Genomic DNA, 25,257 nt, shown 5'->3' on the forward strand with positions numbered 1-25,257 from the left:
GCATATTACCTGCAGCTAAACGAGCAACTCCCAACCGGCTTGACAGGATGGGGAGTGGATGTGTTGAAATATGTCATGTCAGTTTCAAGGCTGTCAACAACAGGGTTGTAACTGCTTACAAGTTTACATGGAAACACGTTGCGAGACCATGATGCTGGAGACATGGTGCATTAGGTTGTCTTTATCTTAGCTTCCCATCTCATCAGTGACTTGGAGGAGGAACAAGACAATTGTTGCTGATGCTGATCTCTGATGATGTGAAGTCATGTAGTATCTTGCCAAGGGATTGTACATGGAGAAAGCTTCAACTGATACAAGATGACAAAGAAGTGTGAGTTAGATGTGTCATTTTGAAAAAACATATCAGGTGTTGAAACTTCATATGTAGGCGAAGGCTGTGCAAAGACCGTGTAGGCTGCGCAAATAGTCTACCTCCTACGACTTGAGCCATCTTGTCTGCTTTATTTAATGTCAATATCAGATGACATCTTTCTAAATGGTGAAGATAGTTTTAGTGGTAAATGTCATGTTATGTGACATGGCTGTTTCAGGTAGGCTTCTCTCTCTGAAATTATATCAGTGTTATATATGGATGGTATCATTTGCCTGTTTCTTCATGTAAAAACACGTCAAACATTCAAGGGCTCGATTTAACTGTATAAAACATGCACCAGTGTAACCTCTTGTTGAAAATGCAACCTAATATTTAAGTCCACATGCACCAAGTTCATGTAAAAAATATTCACTTTTTTTCTGACTAACCCTTACTTGTCCGAAACTTCGAACACAATCAATACCTCTATGGTTTATTTACCGTACTACATCACTAATCCCTGTGTTTAGTGTAATTCATGACATGTGACAGAGTCATCAGAGATGCGAGACTTGACCTATTTAGACCAGTTTATGGATCTATATTTTATCTTTGATAAATTTTGAGTGCAACCTGGTTTTGTCTGGTGCAACCAGGTTTTCATGTCAACATGCATCTGGTGCAAGCTGAATCAAGTTCCTTAATAAAGACCTGCATTACATATTACATATCTGCATCCTTAGCTATATGATATGAGTGTGCAATGTCAGTTCTTGAATTGACACTGTGCATATTTCAAGCAGATTAACGTCATAACGGTCTGGTAATGTATTGTGCATTCTTTCAATATCATATTTGACTTCAACATGATCAGTTTTGATAGATGAGTATCATATGTCATTGATATAGATTTCTCTCATTAACAAGCCATCAGTATTACTCTCCCAAACACACATTAACATTAGGACTTCACTTTAATATACACAGCTTTGTTACACAAAGTGATTGGTCTATCAAGAACGGCATCAGTCCAATCTCTAAAATAATCTTCAAAATCAGAAGTTGTCCAAGCTTGAAGAAAGAGACCTGGAAAACAGTCCAAATGGGATTCCATTTCATGAATATTTCAGATTTTTGAACTTTGTCAGCAGTTATGTGCATCCATGCAAGACATTGTTCCTGGATGTGTCACCGATATGGCAGAATGAATTGCTGCCCATTGATTGATTCAGCATGTTCTTCACGACCCATCAGCTTCAGCCTCAACTGGTGCCAGTTTTACCATCAACCGGTTGGCTGTAAAAGTCATATTTGCAACTGAAAGAGGAATGGAATCTGGGAGATATTCCTTTGATATTTTTATTTGATTGTATTGAAGGCATTTTAGAATATTCATTCTTTATCTACCCTTTATAGTCATGATAAAATTGACAAGGTAATTTCATGAATTTTTTACCTTCTCTTTTTTATATACATATTTATTTGACCCATGAAGATCTGGGTTAGAATTATGCACATATTTAATATTCAGTTCGTTCATGTGCACATTTTTTTAAGGATAATACATTTTGTAAAATAATATTCAAGTGAAATATTTATTTTTTTAAAGTGAAAAAACGTTAAATAATTTCAAGTAATGTAATTACCTATGTGTTTTGATACATGAGATCATTGATGCAGAACTGTTGCAGACCCAGGGGTCGGGGCTATATTGTGCACATATGAGTGAAGTCTATGATGTAGGTGTTTAGGACAATAGTATCTACCATGTGGATGTTTAGGACAATAGTATCTACCATGTAGGTGTTTAAGACAATAGTATCCACCATGTGGGTGTTTAGGACAATAGTATCTACCATGTAGGTGTTTAAGACAATAGTATCTACCATGTAGGTGTTTAAGACAATAGTATCTACCATGTAGGTGTTTAAGACAATAGTATCTACCATGTAGGTGTTTAGAACAATAGTATCTACCATGTAGGTGTTTAAGACAATAGTATCTACCATGTAGGTGTTTAGGACAATAGTATCTACCATGTTTGTGTTTAGGACAATAGTATCCACCATGTGGGTGTTTAGGACAATAGCATATACCATGTAGGTGTTAAGTGTCCTGTTGGCCTGTGTCGGCGTGTGTACAAGTTCATTCATGCTGGGTGTCTAAGTATAGTCTGTATCACACATAGACCCTGTGGACTGATAAGAACTGTTTCATTTGGCCCTTGGGCATAGAATAGGCTATGTGTGGGTGGCGAGGTTTAAAGTAGATCTCAAAGAAACTGTCAAGTGATCAGCATGACTAAATAATTACTGCCCTGGAGATGTACTGGTACTTTGATTGGCTAATATTTGTCTGTAACTGCAAACATGAATCAGAGCATATTTAGATCTTGTTTTAAAGAATGACTTCATGGAGATGAAAATTCATGTGTAAATTCACGCTGTTTTACCTTATGTATAATATTTAGTAATTTTTTAATGGAATTGGTTCATTTGTTATAATATGATAGACAATTGCTAGTGTTAAAGAAAGTAAAAAACTTCATGAGAAAAACTAATTGTGAAATTGAGGGCTTTCACATGCTAAAAAAAATGTTATCAACATATTCATCAATTGTGGGTTTCTGTAGATAAACGAGACATTCACCGATCATGGGTTTCTGTAGATTAACGAGACATTCACCGAACATGGGTTTCTGTAGATTAACGAGACATTCACCGATCATGGGTTCCTGTAGATTCTTCATATAATCAAGACTTTCACAAACTACTTGAGGTCTCATTTAGTTACCAATGAAACGAATTGTTTTATGCCAGGAGAAAGAAAAAAGAATTATTGTTCTTAAATGCATTGTTTCATTTTGAATAATGAAAATACATTGCATAAGTGAAAAAGATTAAGAGGTTGAAAAAAAATATGCAAATTGAATTTTTTAAATAAGAAGATTGGTCTTCACTGTTCCCTTGAATACCCACAATGCAATTGTGCTGCATTTGTCAGATACTGATCCATGTCAAGTTGCATTGTGATCGCAAACTGAAACGTATCGTACAGTTTTTCTTGCCAAGGCTGTTGGTAGGGCATATTGCCACATATAGTCATGGCTTGTAGATGTGTGTGTGTACACAGAGGGAAGCATGTTCTGTGGACCTGAGATCCCACTTGGCCTATTTAGCCAGGTATGTCAACAAGACAAGTGCACGAAAGTGTCTGCCGCTGTGTCATTCAATGAGTTCTGTATAGGTGGCCTAGTTTGGTAGTGTAATAGAAAGCTATACCTTTTCGGTTTTGTGTTTATTAATACAAGATTTGGGTTTTGCATTTATGCAAGATGTGGTACATGGTTCTGAAACAATACAGAATCTTCATGAATATGCATTTGTGGGTCTTGTCTATGGCTGTCTGAAATATTGAGGGTTTTATTGAAGGAATTTGTTTATTTGAACAACACTTAATGCTGTTCTTGAGTTTGATTGATGTTATGTCAATTTTAGATGCAATATGTTTTTTAAGTAAATATCAAGCATATGGTTTCTCAGTTTACTTTGTATTGAATATCGGGAGGATAATGCTGAATAGTGCTTTCTAAACCACATATTACGGTTCAGTCTAGACGGTTTGTCTAAAATAAAAATTTAAGTTAACTGAAGATTCAAGTTTCTGCAATTTATGTGACACTATGTTTCTACAAGGAAAATTTCCACCTTTGTTAAACATGTTTTTTGCATTACATATATACCTGTAAAAATATCCCACCTGCATTAGAGGTTTTGGCTGTGAATTTTTTCACTGGACGAATTGCATGATTGTTTAGTTATAAAATGCAAATAATTGATCCCTTAAACATGCAAGTGTTATAATTATGGTTACAGTTTCATCTGCATTACAAATATTCTTATTAATGAAGATAGAATATTCTAAAATTGTGAATGCGAAATACATAACCATGTCATTATCATGGTGAAAAAAAATTTGATCTGCTATTACTGTTTGCTTAACCCAAATTACCAAGATTGATTTTAGGTCACTGTGAACGATGATAACCCAATCCAAAGATAACCCGGTCCCCAGCATTTTGTATTCATTGATTTGATAGCACAGGTTGTCAGAGCTTGTGTCTATCAATCATCAATGAACTGTGGTTTATTGCTGCCAGTGAATGCATATAGGGCGGACTGGTGTCCGTGTCTACCTAGCTGGAGTACCTACGTAGTCATGTGACCTTGACTAACCACCTGACTCAGTCAAATGAAAGTACTCCTTTGCATTAGGTATTGTGATGAGTTTAGATTCAGAATAAATTTACATTGAAGGTAGGTCACTTTGACATGGGTAGGTTCGGACAAATTTTGCTTGTTTTTTTTGTTGATTTGCTGATTTTTCATATAACTAAAGTTGTATAAAAGAATGTGTTGTTCTTTAATTCTTTAACTTCTTTTGAGTGGTATATATATATATAGTGTTTTAATAAAAAAAATCTTATGTTGATGTTTATCGTTATCATGTGATGGGGGTCATTTGAATGCAAACTTACGGTTTTCTCTTGATATCAACGTTAGTTTTCACAATATACCAAGAAAAATTTACTGTGAGAATGTGTCAGAATACTGTTTTTTGTAACATTGTCAAACACTGATGATGATGATGATGATGATGATGATGATGATGATGATGACCCTAGAGTAATGGGGTTATTTTGGAATTGTGGACTGAAAAGTCAAACATAGTTTTTTAGAAGGAGCAACAGTTTTGGTGCTTTAGTGCTATCATAATTAAGTTGTTTTTTCCTTTGGAATGTTCTTTTCTTTTGTAGCTCCGAAAAGTTGTTTTGGGGGGCGTGCCAATACTGATTACTTGCGCAAACTGACTAATCAGCGTGATCAAAGAAACATGTTACTTTCTCTGAATGATCACTGAAACAGAAGAGACAGTAGTATCAATTAGAAATTAATTACAATTGAGTGATCACTTATTTACCAATCCTTTTGTCTTGTTTCTGAAATTGATCTTGTTCACCTGTGTTGACACGGCTACAAGAAGAAAAAGCTACTTCCAGAGAGAATGAATTAAGTTGTTTAATTGAAGTCGTGTTTGTTTTCCTGCATGTCTTATTATGGCTTTTTATCACAGAACACGGTACGGCCAAAAGCTTTGCCATGTTCATTTCCTAAGTACAAGATACTAACAGTTTTGGAAGCATTGACATTGCCTAGCAATATCAATTGATTCCAAACTTTATTTGTTGATTATTTGAAACAAGGTTGAAATGGTTTTGACATGTGCAGATGGTAGTTTTAGTATGTCAGATGATGTTAACTATGATAAAACGCATGTTCTTGAGTCTTAGCAAGTGAGTTTTCCTTGAATAGTTGGATTCAATACCCTGTTTCTTGAGAGAGACTGTCATTTAAATTCAATATAATTATTTTGTAATTGCTTTGAAACTTGGTTTTAATTTGGAATGTCTATGCAGTATGTTTTTGCACTATTCACTGAAAAACCTGTTTATGTTCTTGGGATGATTGAGGATGTTTACCAAAGGTGCATTGCACTATATGTATATCAGTCCTTGGAGGAACAAATATGTCTCTATGTACTCATATTTTAGCTTCCTGTTTGCCTCAGGTCAATGCTGCTGTGAAACATGCCCATCCTCATCTGACTATACATGCCTGTACCTCCTGACAGCCTCAAGGAACATCCACCAAACCCACCCCATTCCCCACCCCAGTCCCATCCCCAGCCCCAGCCCCAGCTCCAACCACAGCCCCATCCCCAGCCCCATCCCCAGCCCCAACCACAGCACCAAACCCAGACCCAACCCACTCCCACCCCAACCCCAACCCCAACCCCAAACCCAAACCCAAACCCAGCACCAACCCCAACCCGAACCCCAACCCCAACCCCAACCCAACCCCAGCCCCATCCCCAGCCCCATCCCCAGCCCCAACCACAGCACCAAACCAAGACCCAACCCCAACCCCACCCCCACCCCACCTTCACCCCCACTCCCACCCCAGTCCCCACCCTAGCCCCAGCCCCCAGCCCCCACCCCAGCCCCATCCCCAGCCCCATCCCCAGCCCCAACCACAGCACCAAACCCAGACCCAACCCCAACCCCAACCCCAACCCCAACCCCACCCCCACCCCCACTCCCACCCCAGTCCCCACCCCAGCCCAGCAAATAAACCACTCCCTGACCCCCAAATACACCACTCCCTAACCCCTAAATACACCAAACCCTGACCCCCAATACACCACTCCCTGACCCCTAAATACACCACTCCCTAACCCCTAAATGCACCACTCCCTAACCCCCAAATACATCGCTCACTGACCCCAAAATACACCACTCCCTGACCCCCAAATACACCACTCCCAACCCTTCAAGTCCCAACCCCCACAGACATCGTGCACCCTGTGACACATCTTGGCACTCACCCACTCCTGTTTCCTAATGACAGTGAATACAAGGAATTCAGTCAACCAACTCAGCATGGATTACTTCATGGGATCGTTGAAAGTCCACAACACAATGTTCTTTTTAACCAGGTATCATCTAGGCCTGTGATCAGTAAACTGTTGTCTTATGACCCTCCTGATTATGTTGAAGCTGATGTGAGGAGTCTTGATAGCACCATCTTGTGATGGTGGCTGCGCTATCTCTCGTATCAGTCCTGCTCATCAAGGAGCGGAGTGTTTTGTGCTTACAAACATCGCATGCTTCAAAAAATATTATGAAAAGCTCACATTTATCACATATTTGTCAAAACCATTGCTATAATAGTCATGCATGGGGTATAGAAGAGCATTCTGACGGTGGTTCAACCAGGTCTATAAAAACTGCAAGGTTGATTAACCTCTTGGGACTCTCTGATGATACTGAGATTGGTTTTGACATATTGTTGGCAAAGTTGTGAAAGGGAATGAAAATGATGGTTTTTCCTCACACACTTGCAAATAAAGGTGTAGTAAAACATATTTGTCAATTAGGAAAAGTGTTGGCAACATAATGAGTGATGCTTTGGTTCAATCTCGTATCACTTTGTCAGATATGAAAACAAGATATGATACACCTCACCTGGTAGGGAGAAGATTCAGAGAGAATGTGTGAGATAAGGTTGATTGAGAAAGAGAGACAGCTTTGATAGGAAATGAGAGACAGGTTGATTGAGAAATGTGCAAATGAGAGTATCTCTCTGTCACCATGTCGTCCTTGACTGAAAGATTCAGCAAGGGAATAGAGGCCATGAGCACCCCTTACGTGTTCCACAACCCCTGTTCTACAACTGTTGTTATTCTCAAAATGTAACATATAGACTTAGGATAATGGTAGCGCTAAGATCAGTTGGTGGAACGTGGTCCCAGTGGACAGTGACACGGAGGAAGCCAGACACACAGACACACAGACACTCTGTTGCATGGTGCTTGACCAGCTTCACCAGGTTGATCTTCACACCTTCACGCACAAGAAAGGAGAGATTTGTTTTTTGTTTAACACTAATATTCTCAAAGTAACACCTGTTTTATTACAACATTGGTCTTGATTGCTGGACTTCGCTAAAGGGGTACGGTGTAGAAAAATGTCTGCCCTTGGTAATCGAATTTTTTTTTCTCCAAAATATTGAATCCATTAGAGGGGGGTGCGCATTATACATGGGTGCGCACTATACTCAAGAAAATACGGTATTGATCAGATCATCTTCACTGGTTGTCGCCATTTTGTTTGAAGCAAATGGATGTAACATATGAGATGGAATCTGATTGGTCAACAGGAGGAACATAGAAGGACATAACTTGTAATAGCCACAGGTGGTGCTACGATCAAGCCCAGAAATTGTAGCCTAGGTGGGCAAGGGTGGAAACTGGACTTTCACAATCAGTTGCCTTGGGAAGATATGGTCTTCATGCAAAATTATACAGAAATGATATATCAGCTATAACATGGTTTTATGGTGGAGAAATTGCTCGAATCTGTTGATTCTGAAAGTAGAATCAACACGCCTTTTCAGGGCTTGTTGATCCTGTGTCCCTGGTCTGTAATACAGACCCTGAACTAAATATATCCAATACAGCCCTTGCAAGTCTATAATACGTGCCAAGTCTAGATTATTGCAGTATCAGGGAAGCGAGTCTCTTTTTATTATGTTTCATAACTATAATTTTAACAACTGTTTTTGTCGATAGAATATGTTCATTTCAAAAACTAGATGTTGGCCTACTGCTTTCTGTGTCTAGGAATAGTGGAATAGTTTGGATTTGGTTTACAGATATTGAGTTACATTAACAGCCTAATACATTTACAGTAAATTCTTTCATGAAAGGAGATTATCTTCACCTTCATGAACCCTGTCAAAAGTGATGACTTTATGGAAAAAAACGGGAAGAGGAACTTAAGGAGCTCATTTATGTTTGTCTGATTGCGTGTTTTTATATTCACACTGTCATCACCAAGCAGTTTACATATTTATGTAGAAATGAGTCGTTACAACGCCCTTACTTTATAATAAAACCTACAAAATGATTTTTTTATAGTTGTTGTACAAGGTCTCTAGGTTTCTAATTCATATTGAGGAACAAATATGCAGAAAGGTTTGATGTTTCGTGGTGTGTTTACAAGACCTGGCTTTTCACCTGGCCGCCCAATCACCTGGCCGCCCAATCACCTGGCTGTCCAATCTCCTGCTGTCTAATAGGACAGGGCAGGCTCTGGGAGTACTGACCAGTGTCCTTGCAAAGGTTATCAAGTACATGTCACAACCAATCAGATGCTTCAGTACGATACAGTGCACGGTGTCTAGATAAGCTTTCCGTTATTTGGGTATTTTACTCATGGGTATGTTTTTTTATTGGATATCCACAATATATATTGGGATTCAATTTATATTTTACCCACATGTTTCTTTACATTTGTTTTTTTTAACTTGTGCAACAATACTTGTAAATCATTATAACCAAATAAATAGTAGTATACACATGTTTTACATAATGTTACTGTCGGTAAATGAATTTTGCGATCGGCTGATACGCAATTGTTTTATCTAACAGTTATACAGGGGTTTATCAAGACATGCTCAGAGGCTTATTTTCAGCCAAAGCTTGCAGCAAAGAAAAAGAAGAAGAATATTTATTGCACATAAACACCCACAGGGGGCAGGGTACAAAACATGAACATGACTAATTAAACATTGACATACACAATAGAGTACAATTATTGCTGTGATTATATTCCTAGAGAGGAGATGCAGATTTTCTTTGCCTGAACATTTTGTGAATGAAATTGGAGATATTTTTTGCAAAAGGCTCTGGTGGATTTAATAGTATATTTAGCGAGCATAGCTGGGTGATGAATATAGTTCCTGTCTCAGGTCTTTGTAGAGAGGACATCGCAACAGGAAGTGTTCCTCATCTTCTATTTCATTAAATGTCTTTAAAAATCCCCAAAATGGAATTAAAAGTTTCATATTATATTTAATACATATATAACAAATATTCCCAAAAATATTCATGACCCCAAACTTTTTTTGTTCAGCTTAGGCCTATGTATTTTCCAAAATCATGTCATAGGATGCTCCTGAACAGTTCAAACAAACTTTGTTGTTGACAGAAACGTGACAGAACCTTTAGAAAGTGTTCACAACAAAGATCCATTCAAATTATCCCAAAGCTTTAGACAGCAGAAACTTTTAAGACCAACTCATCAAGAGGTTCCATTTTGAATAAAAAAACATTGATTTTATACACAACTGAACAATTTTAGTTTTGCTAGGCAGTTTTAGAGGTCATTTCTGTCTTTGATGAGACAGTTATATAAATTAAATTGTAATTAAACTGTCAACAGCATTATGTGCCTGTCGTCATATTAGGGTTGAATAAACACATGCATTTTCAATATGCTTGCAATGTGCAAATAGCCAGGCTGTGCGGATGGACTTGTCATTATGGTGTCTTGGTGTTAATAGGACTAATCAACACAAGACTCAGCCAGGGAAGGTGTGATGATTGATAGTGCACAGGTTAATAGTATCTATGACAGACAGGGACAGTGTCAGCTGTGCACTTACATTATGGGCAGTTTTGTCAATGGGTAAACATTTTTTGTGTTTCATCACTGTATATACATCATTTCTGTGAATTATTTGTGACAAAATGATGTTGATACCTGTTCTGTATTGAATGGGTATATTTTCAGATACACCAAGATCAATACTCTACTGGTTGTCAACATCTGGTGTCATCACTGATTTTCAGTGATCCATTCCTGTAATTATCACGGCTATTTGGCATTTTACACCAGTTGAGTCTGTTTCAGCAGAAGGGTAATAAAGCACTGACGCGTCAAATTTTGAAATGTCATGACCGCCTCCGTGGTCTAGTGGTAGAGACTGTCCGCCCAGAGAGTGGAAGGTCCGGGGTTCGATCCCCAGCTGTGTCATACCAAAAGACGTTAAAAGATGGTACTTGTTGTTACCCTGTGTGGCACTCGGTATTAAGGGGCCAAAACAAGGACTGATCGGCTCGGAGTCAGTATGCTGTGTCTGAGTCAGGTATTCATGTTAATTTGCAGCAAGGTATCTCAGTAACCTAGCACTACAAATCAGCATCAGTCCAGACCAGCAGCCAAACACACACAAGTGCATTCATGTCGCTATTTAAGTGCAATAATCTTGGACACAACGTTAAACCCCATTTCACCTCACCTCACCTCACCATAAAACTTTTTAAGACTCCGGGTTCAAATAATTCTCACAACGTGATGTTCTATATTTACATGATAATCAAAAATAGAAACTATTTAAATTGATCTTGTCATCAAATAATACATTCTACCAATCAGGTCATTGTAGACAGACAGACAGACAGACAGACAGTTTATTATAGTCTCACCTCATTACAATGATTTATTCATACTTTTAAAATACAAAAATTTATATCTCAAATACATATCATATGTAAAAGTATACAAGTCTAAAATGTAACGAGCCACCCTATACAGGGTTACGAGAGACTTTTCATAAAAAGAGCATATTAAAATATAAATAAAAGGTACATAAACTACAACGCATATTAAAGTAAAACCATGAATTAATAATAAAGGCAATCATATCTTTTAGATAAAATGTTAAAGCAGGTTTTGGCACTTAAATATATCACATCTTGGGAAGACAGGATAAAACTGGCTTTTCTCGGATCATCGAAATTCTTAAAATCGTCTTCAACATCGCAACATTTTCTTAAAAGTTCTTCTCTTTCGGTTTTATAGTTAGGACATCTTAGTGATACGTGCTCTTCATCTTCTATACCATCAGCACAAAATGGACATATTCTTTCATCAAGGGGCGTGTTTGTGTAGCGTCCAGTCTCTACTTTGAGGGGCGTCTGTAAGGGTAGGAATACCAGACATTATATCCAGAATGAGAAACGAAACAACAAAGCATTCAGTTTAAACCAGCAAGTTAAATCAACTTTAAGGAAAAGAACCATAATGTCTTGAACTAAGATGTGTCACAGGCTGATGTTTTCAAACAGATTACTGACCTTACATGTCATTAACAGACATTCAAACAAAAATCAAACATAACAATTTGCTTTAGGATATATCAATGTAAACACAAAGGAGATAACAGGCTTCGGCAGAGAGCTGTAATGTCGACATTTTGCTCTTCAGCTATATATTTGTCTATTTTAACTCGGAATTAATGCAAAATGTCACATTGGTATAAAAGAGTGAACAGGTGCGAAGCCTGTTGTGAAAATGTTTACACAGAATTTATGAAGTGCAAATTAGTCTATAGAAATGTTATTCTAAGATAATCAGGGGATATGCAATATTTGTCCAGAGTCTCCCGAGTCAGCACATTTTGATAAACTGTTGGTTAGAAAATAAAGAAAATGTTCATTAGCAACACCTGTTTGCTCTTCACAAGAAGCCATTCAGGTTTGTGATCATTCAAATATATTTTTAAAACAAGATTTTTCTGTTTTGTATATATTGATCAAACACTAATTCCCCTGTTGCACAAAAATCCTTCAAGTACAAAACTTAAATATCAGTATTTTATCATTGTTCATGTACACTGGTCCAACATAACGGCAAAAAGTAGAATTTATTATTTTTCATAAGCCTTAATTAGTTAGATCAAACCACTTTTTACAACTTATCTTGGTCCAAATGCCAAAATACAAGGATAATAAAATAGGATTATTTCTCATCAGTAATAATCCTAAAACCCTCTTGAAAAAGACTTACAACAAGAAGACCAACAAAAACGTAAAAGATAGGACGAGAAAAACAACAAAATGGCCTCGACATTCTTTTTTAAATTTATCTTGTTTTTTACGTGTTTACTCAGATTGAGTGAAAGGATGATAAAGATCTCAAAACAATTTTTTGCTAATTATTAATTAAACATTGACAGAAAGTACTCATTAGCCGTGTATATTGGAATCCCAGAGTGGGAAACTCAACTTTCATCCTGTACCTTCATTACATTATCGTACATCTTAAAGAAATACCGTTTACCCATAGACAGACCTTTATGCTGCAATATCTTATAAGTTTGATAAAAGGCCTCTACTGCACAAGTTCACAAGTTACAAAGTCGCCCTTGAATTTTGGAAGTTTATCACCAACACAGCTTGACAACTTGAATTGCACTAATTTATCTAATTATTGTGGTTTAGCTGGTACACTGATAACAAACAAGTTCTTAATTTCCAAGTAGAGTAGTCCCCAGGGTGATTTGGCTCATGTTTCCCCGACCTACTGCAGTATGTACATGACTTGCTATGTTCCATACAATTCTTTTTATTTTTCTATTTTCAGGATTTTATCATTTCGTGGTTTATCTGTGCTTGTATTAAGTTACAGCATATCTGATTTGTTATTTTTGGATTTAAAGGATAACCATTTTGGTTTGTATGCACAGCAAGGTTTTAGTGCTGAAAGTCAAGAATGCCATCCTCGTCCTTTGACCATTAGTGTTGGGAGGAGAGTATCATTTTGATATACTTGAACTTTTATTTACGTGTCATCTTTTTTTCCAAATGACTTATTTACCTTAACTGTTGAGAATCTGTTTTTCCTAATGTGTCTACATGAAGGAAATTGTATAATTCAAATTCTATTTGATTAATTAGGTCAACTTGGTTGTAAATATGGCCTGACTTTTACTAGATATGTCTTTATCTGGAATTCTATGGCTCTTAGTCTGAAAAAAAATTCAATAAATTAAAGGGTTTTTTTCTTATGGTTTTATCATTTAATGGGTTTCGGACGTATTTTCACCTAATTCAAACTCTTTCTAATCATTTTTGTCACCCAGAATCATGGTGGTGAGAAAAACTACTGTTATCATACGAGGTGTGGGTTCGTTTTACTTGACAGTAAGTGTGAAAATATCTACAGAAGGTCATGATATCATGCAAGCATGTGATATCAATGGCATCATCACATGGCACTCTGTATCTCCCACTGGCAGCGTCAGTAGATAGGATATGTATTTGCACAGACCTTGAGCTCTGGTCTCCCTAACACTCCGTCAGTTTCACAATGCATTTGACTTTCACTTTCATTTTAGATATTTACAAAAGTACAAAAATGTTGTTTATTTGAAAAAAGTTGTTTTTTTGTTATAGTATTTGTAAGAGATGTTTTAAGGAAATTAGCATCAGATTTACCCCATACAAATGTATTGTGGATGCAATAAGAACATCTGTAAACAAGAATTCATGTTCTTTCCTTAAAGGCGTATGTATATGTGTCAGGTGAGGTGTAAGTGGGTAATTTGATTTCTTAGGTTTATGTATCCTGAGATTCCTGACTGTCTCACTGTTGTTCTGATGCACATCAGAACATACGAAAGGATGTCTAAATTCTCAGACGGAGAAAATGAATAGCAGGAAGTAGAGGAATAGAGGGATTATGATTGTCGTAAATAGTTGCTGAATGTGTTGTGACGGCTGCGCTCAAACAGATCATTGACAGGTTTCTTTGATTGGGGGGATATTGACATGAATTACAACAATATTTACCCAGATGCAGCCGAATTGTTGGTGTCTAAATAAAGATGGCTGCTTCAGCCATGATGTTATTGAGTTATTGATAGGAGGCAAACATCTGTGGAGATCATGATAACTTATTGTTTGCCAATCTGGAAATAGAAATTCTTATGGGAAGATAAATAATTATGGCAAAGTGATAGGGTTTGATGGATTGCGTGTGACAGATATACCAAGACTTGTTCAAGATGGCAGGTCTAAGACGGGATTACGTTGGTAGGCAAAATATTTGATTGGGCAAAATGTCCATATGATGATAGATTGTTCATCATGGTAAAAAATTGGAAGTCAATTATTTATATTCTGTTTAAATCAATCAGTCAGGTTCTGAAGTGTGCTGTTTTTGTGGACTGTCAGTCTGAATGATAAGTCCTCGATGTTGTAATACAGCCATGACAGCATGTAAAGTTATGTGCGCTAAGTTTAAGCAGAGATGTTATGTGTATGTTCAAGGCATTGCCAGCACCAAAAGCTTTATTAAATATTGATCTATTTATTTGACTTTAGTTTGGTTAGGAGCATGAACACTACTGCTCTTAAGCTCCCACAACTCCCAGTATCTTCTCTGTACGTGGTTGACGTGATGTGTCAGATGTTGCCTGTACCACAGCAGATGGAAGGTGAAAAAGAGTGGTACAGGTTCAGGCTTGATGAATCCTAGTGTGGCCAGTTGCAAAGTCAGGCTCCACTACCAGGCTCCATCACCAGGCTCTACCACTAGGCTCCACCGCTAAACTCCACCACAAGGCTCCTACACTAAACACCTCCACCAAATTCTACTACTAAACTCCTCAACAAGGCTCCATCGCTAAACTCCTCCACAAGACTCTATTACTAAACTCCTCCACCAGGCTCCACCACTAAACTCCTCTGCCAGGCTCCATCGCTAAACTCCACCACCAGGCTCCACCACTAAACTCCTCCACCAGGCTCCACCACTAAACTCCACCACCAGGCTCCACCACTAAACTCCTCAACAAGGCTCCATCGCTAAACTCCTCCACAAGGCTCCACCACTAAACTCCTCCACCAGGCTCCACCACTAAACTCCTCTGCCAGGCTCCACCACTAAACTCCTCCACTTGGCTCCACCACTAAGCTCCTCCACCAGGCTCCTCCACCAGGCTCCACCACAAAACTCCTCCACCAGGCACCACCACTAAACTCCTCCACCAGGCTCCACCACTAAACTCCTCCACTAGGCTCCACCACTAAACTCCTCCACCAGGCTCCACCACTTAACTCCTCTGCCAGGCTCAACCACTAAACTCCTCCACTAGGCTCCACCACTAAACTCCTCCACCAGGCTCCACCACTAAACTCCTCCACCAGGCTCCACCACTAAACTCCTCCACTAGGCTCCACCACTAAACTCCTCCACCAGGCTCCACCACTAAACTCCTCCACCAGGCTCCACCACTAAACTCCTCCACCAGGCTCCACCACTAAACTCCTCCACCAGGCTCCTCCACATGGCTCCACCACTAAACTCCTCCACTTGGCTCCACCACTAAACTCCTCTGCCAGGCTCCACCACTAAACTCCTCTGCCAGGCTCCACCACTAAACTCCTCCACTTGGCTCCACCACTAAACTCCTCCACCAGGCTCCACCACTAAACTCCTCCACAAGGCTCCACCACTAAACTCCTCCACAAGGCTCCACCACTAAACTCCTCCACCAGGCTCCTCCACTAAACTCCTCCACTTGGCTCCACCACTAAACTCCTCCACTTGGCTCCACCACTAAACTCCTCCACCAGGCTCCACCACTAAACTCCTCCACCAGGCTCCACCACTAAACTCCTCCACCAGGCTCCACCACTAAACTCCTCCACCAGGCTCAAACACTAAACTCCTCCACAAGGCTCAAACACTTGACTCCTCATCCACCACTATGCCTAGCAGACAGCAGTAGTTGTACAGGGCTGTGAAAAGTGAAACTGTCTGGTGAAAGACCCATCGCAGCAGTAGGTGGGAGAACCGGCTGGCTCCACCAGCAGGCCTGGCAGACAGGACTACCTGACTGTATACTGGTAGGGTCAGCACCATCATTATCTGGAGCTAAGTGATGCCACCTGTCGGGGTCATCCAGGTTAATATTGCACTTGTAGATCTTGTGCAAGGTTTATTAGCACCTCAAGTTCTTCTACCTCGACATCTCGTCTGCTACCACCCACCCAATACAACTGATAGCGCATCAACACTACCATGCCCACTTAAGATCACGCGCCTGCTAGAAAATGTCATTGCATGAAAGCAATAGCACCAAATGTTCGCCATCACTTAAGTTTACAAATACATATCACTATTCAATGCACCAATGGTGCTGCAGTCAATGTTCAATGCACCATTGATGTTTCAGTCAATGCTCAATGCACCATTGACATTTCAGTCAATGTTCAATGCACCATTGATGTTTCAGACAATGCTCAATGCACCATTGACATTTCAGTCAATGTTCAATGCACCATTGATGTTTCAGACAATGCTCAATGCACCATTGACATTTCAGTCAATGTTCAATGCACCATTGATGTTTCAGACAATGCTCAATGCACCATTGACATTTCAGTCAATGTTCAATGCACCATTGATGTTTCAGACAATGCTCAATGCACCATTGACATTTCAGTCAATGTTCAATGCACCATTGATGTTTCAGACAATGCTCAATGCACCATTGATATTTCAGTCAATGTTCAATGCACCATTGATGTTTCAGACAATGCTCAATGCACCATTGACATTTCAGTCAATGTTCAATGTTCAGTACTCAAATGACACTCAACTGCCTTGTTCCCTCCTTTGGGAGTCAGCTCCTTTTTGCATTGTCAGCAGTTCTCTCCATAGTTTCAATTGTGCATTCAGTTTGAAAATTGACATTTTGTCCTCCAAAGTTAAACTTGTTATTGTAGATAATCCATTTTGGCATCTCTCATGTAATGTTATTGACTTATGATGCATATCGTTTGTCTTGGATAAAGCTACTGGGATGCTGAATGCATATTTATATACTCTTGAGAAAGAAAACACATTGATTTTTATAGTAATATGATCTCATATGCAACTGAAGCTTCTTTCAGTGTATTTTTTGTTATATTTGGTTCATATGGTAAAATAGTATTTCATCTTCTAATCATTAATAATATTTGTTTAATTTTGCTAGGTGATATAAATTTGTACAAATAAATAAATAGACATTTTTTAAGAAAATTATCATTAAACTGTGTAAAGCTAATGAAAAGTCTGATATTTGTTAATAAGGAAAAAGTGTTGCGCTAGTATTCATCTCCCTACTATAGTACTGCAATAATGGTTTGAAGTGAGTGATTATGGTTTTACAACGTTTTTAGCAAAATTCCAGCAATATCTTAATATCAGAACCAGAAAATGGCATCTCACATTGTATCCAGGTAGGGAATCAAACACAGGCCTTTGGCATGATGAGCGAACACTTTACCCTCTAGGCTATCACACTGTCCCACTTTTGGATAAGGGTTTTTTTACGTTTTACTTAATAGGATTCAAAAGAAAATTAAATTCTTTGCCATTAAAGATACATATAAAAAAACATTTGCAGAAGGGTGTCTCTAAGATTCTCATTCCATCTTGAAACCACTTGATAAACTCGATGATAGCATCAATGGGAAATACTAATGAACATTATCTTTGCTTAGCATCAGCAAATTTCCCCAAGTATTTACATTTGTTATATGTTTTGGGATAATAGTACGACATTCTGGCGGCCATTAATTCAAATCAAGATGAAGAAAGCCCTCATTTTGCTGAGATTCTGTGATATTTCACTCAAATTATGTTATATTCATGTAGTCTGGACATTAAGTCAAAATCATTTCAATCTGAAGAGAAGACATCAATTTAGTAAATGGCTAATATGATCTAAAATCAGAATCTTTGCATAACAAATATCACTTAGCGTACGTAGACATACATTTTAAACAGTCACATTGACCTTTTGTGTATCAGGGCGCCATTATACTAAGGTGATTGTAACTCACATACTTTAACATAGATTTAGAAAGTCATGGTGCTGAAAGTTTTTGTGGAACAGCACGAAGATAGCTTTGTGCAAATGATGTCAGATATGTTTAATTAAAGCCACAAGACCCTTTCCATATCCAATAGAAATCTCTGCATAAAGTGGAGTCCATTGTACGATTTCGGCTACATCATGAGCATGTGTTTTTTAATCATTTTTAAATAGTAATTATACCAGAAATTCTTTAAAGATTAATTGTATTTTTATAGAATTCTTAGTCTGTCTTACAGACCCTGATACAAATATATCAACTACAGCCCATGCAAGTCTATAATGTTGGCAAGTCTAGATTACTGCAGTATATGAAGAGAGTCTCTGGGCTCCTTTTATTATATTTTTATTAAGATAACTGAACAACTGTTTTTTTCTGTACGATATGTTCATTTCATAGACTAGATGTTAGTCTATAGAATTCTTACAGAATATAAAGAAAATGAAAAAAGAAGTGATATATGAATGTTGCCATTTAAAATTTAATTTGTATTCTCTTAATCAATGAACACAGGTAATAAGACTATTACAAGAGCCGATAAGCCTGTGAAGAATTTAGACATAGGTAAGATGATAGGGATGACTATGTCACCCGATAGTGTTAAGGTTTGGGACTCCATGCCCTCAAACTCGGCCTGAGCTTAGTCACCTATCTTCTTCCCGCCTCATGGAAAAGGCTTCACGCTGTGTTTTTATTGGTAAATCAACACCATGTGTTTTACCACTGTGAGTTGTATCATCTTCCAAGAAACCCGTGGTCGGCAGACGTATTCAGGGAAGCGCACAGGTGGTTTTTGTTAGGGACTTCTGTAGAGATGCTTGTAGTCTCTGCAGTTGGACCCTCGTTGGAGAATTGTCACTGATTGAGATAACGTTTTGATACACTGCTGTGAATTGGCGCAGGGTCTCTGAGGCGCGAGTTCTTCATTAGATATGTGAATTTACACAGATTTTTCTTATTAGGTTGATATTAGGGATTTTGTTTAATATTTGATAAAAAGTTGTTGTTTAAAGTGCAGATTTGAAATGTGTTTATGTGAAGGAGGGAGTTATTAAAGTAGCTGGGGGAGCATGTTCCAAGATGTCCATGAAAAGTTAATTTTAATTTGGATGACAAGAAATATGACTGATAACATCTGGTATGGATGTTGTTAGTTATGATTCTATCAGCTGTGTAATGTTTGATTAAGATTACATCTTAAATAAATGTTAATTTGTAAATATTTCAAAAAATAAAAAGTGTTCTTACTGCCCCTTGCTGGGTAAAAAGTGAGTTTAAGGTTTCAAATCCAATGTAATAAGGCTTTCCACACAACCTCTCTGATGTTAATTGGGTTCTCTATGCAACCACAGACGGATCGACTTTGCACAATTGTTGTGAAATGATTTTTCAACTTTGTCAGAAGTACTTAAATACATAACATAATAAACATGTGAACTTGTCTAGTGGATCGTCAAAGATTGTCAAAGATGTATAACATTCAAAGATTATCAAACATATATGTCACGTTCAAAGATATGTCAAGTCATTTGCAGTTCAAAACCATATTTGAAAAGGCATTGTTCCAGTAATATAGTTCCATAGTCATAAACAATATCTCCAGTTAATGAAGATTAAGTTAGTGAGGATTCATGTTACTGCTTGGCATGGCTAGCCTGAGGTCTACAGTGCTGCAATTTGATGTGCAGAGTTCCTTCCTTTGTGTGACAGAAACATTAATATCATGTGTTTGAAACCCAGATTCTTCCTGATAATGTTCCTAGGTTTGGCAGCACAATTTCCATAATTGTAGGTTCCATCAAAGTGCTAAACATCTAAAACAGGAATTTCTTCAGGCTCTCCTCGTACATGATTTGTTTGTTTGTTGTTTAACGCCGCACTCAGCAATATTCCAGCTATATGACGGCGGTCTGTAAATAATCGAGTCATGACCAGACATTCCACTGATTGACATCATGAGCATCGATCCACACATTTGGGATATGATGAAATGCATCAACCTGACCACCTGATCCAGTTAGTCGCCTTTTACAACAAGTATAGTCGCCTTTTACGGCAAGCATGGGTTGCTGAAGACCTATTCTACCCCGGATCTTCACGGGATGCTGAAGACCTATTCTACCCCGAATCTTCACGGATCCTTTGCACATGAAGCTGACATGCAGTGATGTCATTGAAATTGAAGTAGCTGTTCAAAATCACACTCACTCCCTTGACTAGTATAGAGTCTCAGAAATTCTTTGGCTTAAGTCATCACCCTACAAGATGTTGCTATATATAGGTTGAGTTATCATCCAGTTTGCAAATACTGCTGAAACGTATTTATCTCGTCTCTATGACTTCTGAGTTGGAGTTGTTCAGAATATAGTATCTTCAAGGTCGGAATGAGGCTGAATAACATCAGTCCATATCTAATGAATGATGTCCATATTTTTTTAAATGCATAAACATTTCTTTTTTGAGAAGTTTTATCTCTTGAGCGCCCCAGATAGAACCCAGTAGCCTTTGAAGACCCACACAATTTTAATCTCTCGGCTAATCTGTGTTTTAACATTCCGAAGGTAAAGGTCACAGGAGTCTCATTGAAGTGTGAGTTTATCAAATACATGTGTGATAAATTATTTCATAACCACATATATGTCAGAAAAGATAGAAAATATTTCATAACATGTTACAAGTTGTTTAATCTTGTAAAGTTCAACCAATGGCATCACTATGCGCTTTCATTGCGATAATATTTGAAAACCGTATAATATCTTCCTGAGAACTTATCACAATTTCAGAAACTATGACCAAAATATAACTTTGGACATAACCCATTATATCAATGTACATAAACACATTCTCCATATTTTGCATTGGGTGATTTACTGAAAAGGTTAGTAAAAGTATGTAAATGAGTAAAGGCATTCTCAAGATACGGATGTTGAATGTTTTCCTGCTTGTCTGCCTCCCTTATGATGCCCCTTTCAGCGCTGCTCTCCCAACTGTACCGAATATCAAGAATATTCAACCATCCAGGAATTATTGGTTTCTCAGGCGTTATTGGTTGGTAGCATCACCAAGTTGTCATAATGGAAACTTTCATCATCATCAAAATGTCAGTTGTGACTTCTCGGACGATATTTCAAATCAATACATGAATAGCGGACAGATAATAGACTGGGAAAAGTATCAAATATGTGAGGAGCTTCGTAGTCATAAAGGACTGTGTTATTCTCCCAAACAGAATAAAATGCTATTGGTCAAGTCTTTCATTATGTGCACATATGGTTTCTAACTCAAGATGCAGATGAATAACAGACTGATTTCATTCAGCTCATCATCAAGCTGATCTTTCTTTCAATAATATAGTAAATAATAGGAAAGAGAGTAAAATAAAATTTGGAACAAAAATAAAATATATTTTTATACGAAGTATTCCTGAAATAATTTGGGAGTATTTCGTGAATTATTGCTCAGACCTGTGACCACAACGCAGGCCCTGACTGCTACATTGCTGGTCTGGCAGATACAGAATACATCGGCAATCTATCTGGCCATGTTCCTGTAATGCTCTATCAGTCTGAATGAAGTCCGCATTACTATTCCACAGGCTGATGAACAGCGGTGTGCATAGACGCTGAAAATCGTTTATTTCACTTGAATAGTTTTGAATAGGTGGGGAATGGAGCCGACGTGATAATCTCCGATGATATTATCACCCTAACAGAATTAAGAAAGACAATCAACATCTATCAATATTACCCCAGCCCAGCCTAAGTTGAGTCCCATGGGGATGCCAGGTTAGAATTGGTCCCCTGAGCAATGCTGGTCCTAAGAGGTGAATAAGTGGATCAGTTGGACAGGCTTGGTGACTTGGTTGATTGTGTGTCATATCGTCACTGGACTGTCTGGTCCAGACTTGATTATATACAGACCACTGTCATATAGCTGGAATATTGCTTAGTCCAGTGTTAAACAACAAACAAAAAAACATACAAATAATATCAGATGAACACTGTTGGTTATTGTCCTTGATGGGGCGGTCAGGTAGCTTAGTGGTTAAAGCGTTCGCTCGTCATGCCGAAGACCCGGGTTCGATTCCCGACATGGGTACAATGTGTGAAGCCCATTTCTGGTGTCCCCCACCGTGATATTGCTGGAATATTGCTAAAAGCAGCGTAAAACCATACTCACTCACTCACTATTGTCCTTGATAGTTTGTATTCTTTTGATTTATTACAAAGTTATTGTGATTCAACGTACATAAAATCTTTATGACTTGCAGTAATTTGCTGTTTGTCCTATTGCATTAGCACGTGCTTGCAGCTATTTTAAGTGTTACGTCTTCAATAACTTCACCAGTACTCCAAGAAGAGTCTTTTGTCCAATGTTATATATTTACCATTCCTGTCAAATCTGACAGCCTCTGTGGTCTAGTGGATAGAGTGTCTGCCCACAGAGGAAGGTCAGTGGTTCAATTCCTGGCAGCATCAAACCAAAAGATGTTAAAAAGATGATTCTTGTTGTTTCCCTGCCTGGCGCTTGGCATTAAGGATATAAAACAAGGACTGGTCGGCCATGTTAAACCATGTTAAACTGCGGCATGGTATCTCAGTGGGCTAGCACTATATAACTAGTATAAGATGACATACATGTATACTTGCACTTGCACGTGCATGTGCACATGCACATCGCTATTTAAGTGCAATAATCTTGACACCCATGAAGATCCGGGTTAGAATAGGTTTTCAGCAACCCATGCTTACCATAAAAGCCCACTACGTTTGTCATAAGAGGCGACTAACACGATCAGGTGTCTCATCTGGTTGACCCTGTCAGTTTAGTTTCATATATATGTATCACCGATTCCAGTGGTCAGAGGAAAAGAATCTTCAAGCAACTGAGAAATATTAAAGCCTTAACTAGGATAAATACATGATGATATATCAAGGTCCATGTGTAATGTGATGAATTCTTCTAGGCATCAATCTGATGATTCATTACAAGAACACGTGAAGTGATGTCTTCAATACCTATAAGTGCTATGGTACCCTTTACGGCAGTTTGTAATGGCAATATTCCTTAAGCACTGTTGAAAGAGGTATACGCCTGATGGTGTTCTCAAATAATCCCTGAGAGGACTAAGATTAGACACTATAATCATTATATATTTGTTTTAGATGAAAAGCTCCCAACAGATTACCATTTAGATATCATGTTTATTCATGACATTTCAATCAAAAGATTCATGGGATAAGAAACAAATAAATAGCAGTAATATATACATTGTGTGAGCCAACTCTGCAGAGATCTGTGTCAGACACCGTATTTGACACGAGTGTCGACGTCATTCTTGAGTTTTGTTTGTTTGTTTGTTGTTTAACACCCCACTCAGCAATATTCCAGCTATATGATGCGATCTGTAAATAATCAAGTCTTCACCAGACAATCCAGTGATTGACATCATGAGCATCGATCTACGTAATTGTGATACAATGACCATACTTGTTTATTGGACCTTTGGACCTTAAGTTTGCAGTGTTTTGGTCACTGTTTACAGCCTAGTAACATTTTGATAATGATTTGTTTGTCAAATCCAAGTTCTCATGTACTTTCCTTTGCCTGGCAGTTTAGATGGCTTGCTTGAATTCCAAAGGGCACATAAACATCTTTATTAGTGCTCTGTACCAGGCTTTAAAAAATATGTTTCTATCCATGCCGTTCATGGTACAAAGCACCATTATAAAAGGAAAGAGCCTTCAGTTGCCCTGCTGAAGGAAACACTCTGTGGATGTTAGAAAGTGCCTGTGAGTCAAATACCAAAGTTGGCATTATCTTTAGGGATTTTGAATAAAGAGGCCACGTTTATGGTCATTCTGTCAAGATGGCCAGATTAACCTTTGAGGAAGATGTCCTTGACATTTGAGGGTTGTAGGAGGAGGCTGTGACAAGGGAATCTGAACCAGTGGTCAAGATTGGCCACTGACCATTGAACTGAGGTCAACAATATTGAGGTCTGTGTTGATGTGATTGAAGAGTTGGGGTGGCCACTAGATGAGGTCAAGTTGTCCATCACACAGAACATGCTGCGGGTAGCTCAGTCACCATAACACACTCAGTCACATTGATTATTGACAAAATGGAGGTACTGTCAATAACATTGGGGTTTGTCAGTCTGGAATATTAAAAAGGAAAATTCGACATGAAACTAATTTTGAGTCTGGAATGATGAGGATGGTTAACATTGAAAGATAACTGATCTCGGTGATAAGCAGTTTGGTTCAGTGGAATCATTTGCCAATAAACTTTCATCAGCATTGATTCAGAGGTGAGCTGACAGTCAAGAGTAAGGCTCCACTTGAGTTGGGAGTAATAAAGTTCATTTAGTGACGAGAGTGAGTTGTCACCACTTCTGACACCATGTTTCGTTATGTGTTTTGTTCTAATCGAGATGATGCATAACTTAAGGATCACAGGAGGCGTCTGCTTGAGGTTGGTTTTCTTCGGAAGTCAGTACATGAAGTGACGTGATGTCCCATTGACATATTTGGGGACGTGATGCACAAGATGAATATTACATATCGTAACAACCTTGAATCACGGCGCCTTAGACGACTGGGCCACCCGTGCCCCCTCATCGGCATTGATTCACAGATGAGCTGACAGTCAAGAGTAAGGCGCCACCTTGAGTTGATCATATTTATCTACATATTACCCATTCATTGAATATTTTCTAGGTAATGGATAATCAATGATGTAGGCTACCTGATCTCGGGCAGATCCATAAAGGAATGAAAACAGGAGCATTTTGTAAGCTGTAATGATGTATAGTTATATAAAAT

At 38.3% G+C, this 25,257-nt stretch overlaps 1 protein-coding gene across 4 annotated transcripts in view; it reads left to right on the plus strand.

The window, feature by feature from the left end:
- Positions 1-25,257, plus strand: part of LOC139469750 (pro-neuregulin-1, membrane-bound isoform-like) — a 152,057-nt gene that overhangs the window by 61,270 nt on the left and 65,530 nt on the right. Inside the window, exon 1 of one of the 4 annotated variants that reach the window (XM_071252027.1) lies at positions 59-331. The exons of the other annotated variants lie outside the window; for them this stretch is intronic. Coding sequence (XP_071108128.1) covers positions 319-331 — 13 coding nt within the window. The 5' untranslated portion in view covers positions 59-318. Of the gene's footprint in view, positions 1-58; positions 332-25,257 lie in introns of those variants that run through there. 4 annotated transcript variants of the gene reach the window in all.

This window comes from Haliotis cracherodii, unplaced genomic scaffold (assembly GCF_022045235.1).
Source record: "Haliotis cracherodii isolate W230 unplaced genomic scaffold, xgHalCrac1.p SCAF_2, whole genome shotgun sequence".
Taxonomy (NCBI): Eukaryota; Metazoa; Mollusca; class Gastropoda; order Lepetellida; family Haliotidae; genus Haliotis; species Haliotis cracherodii.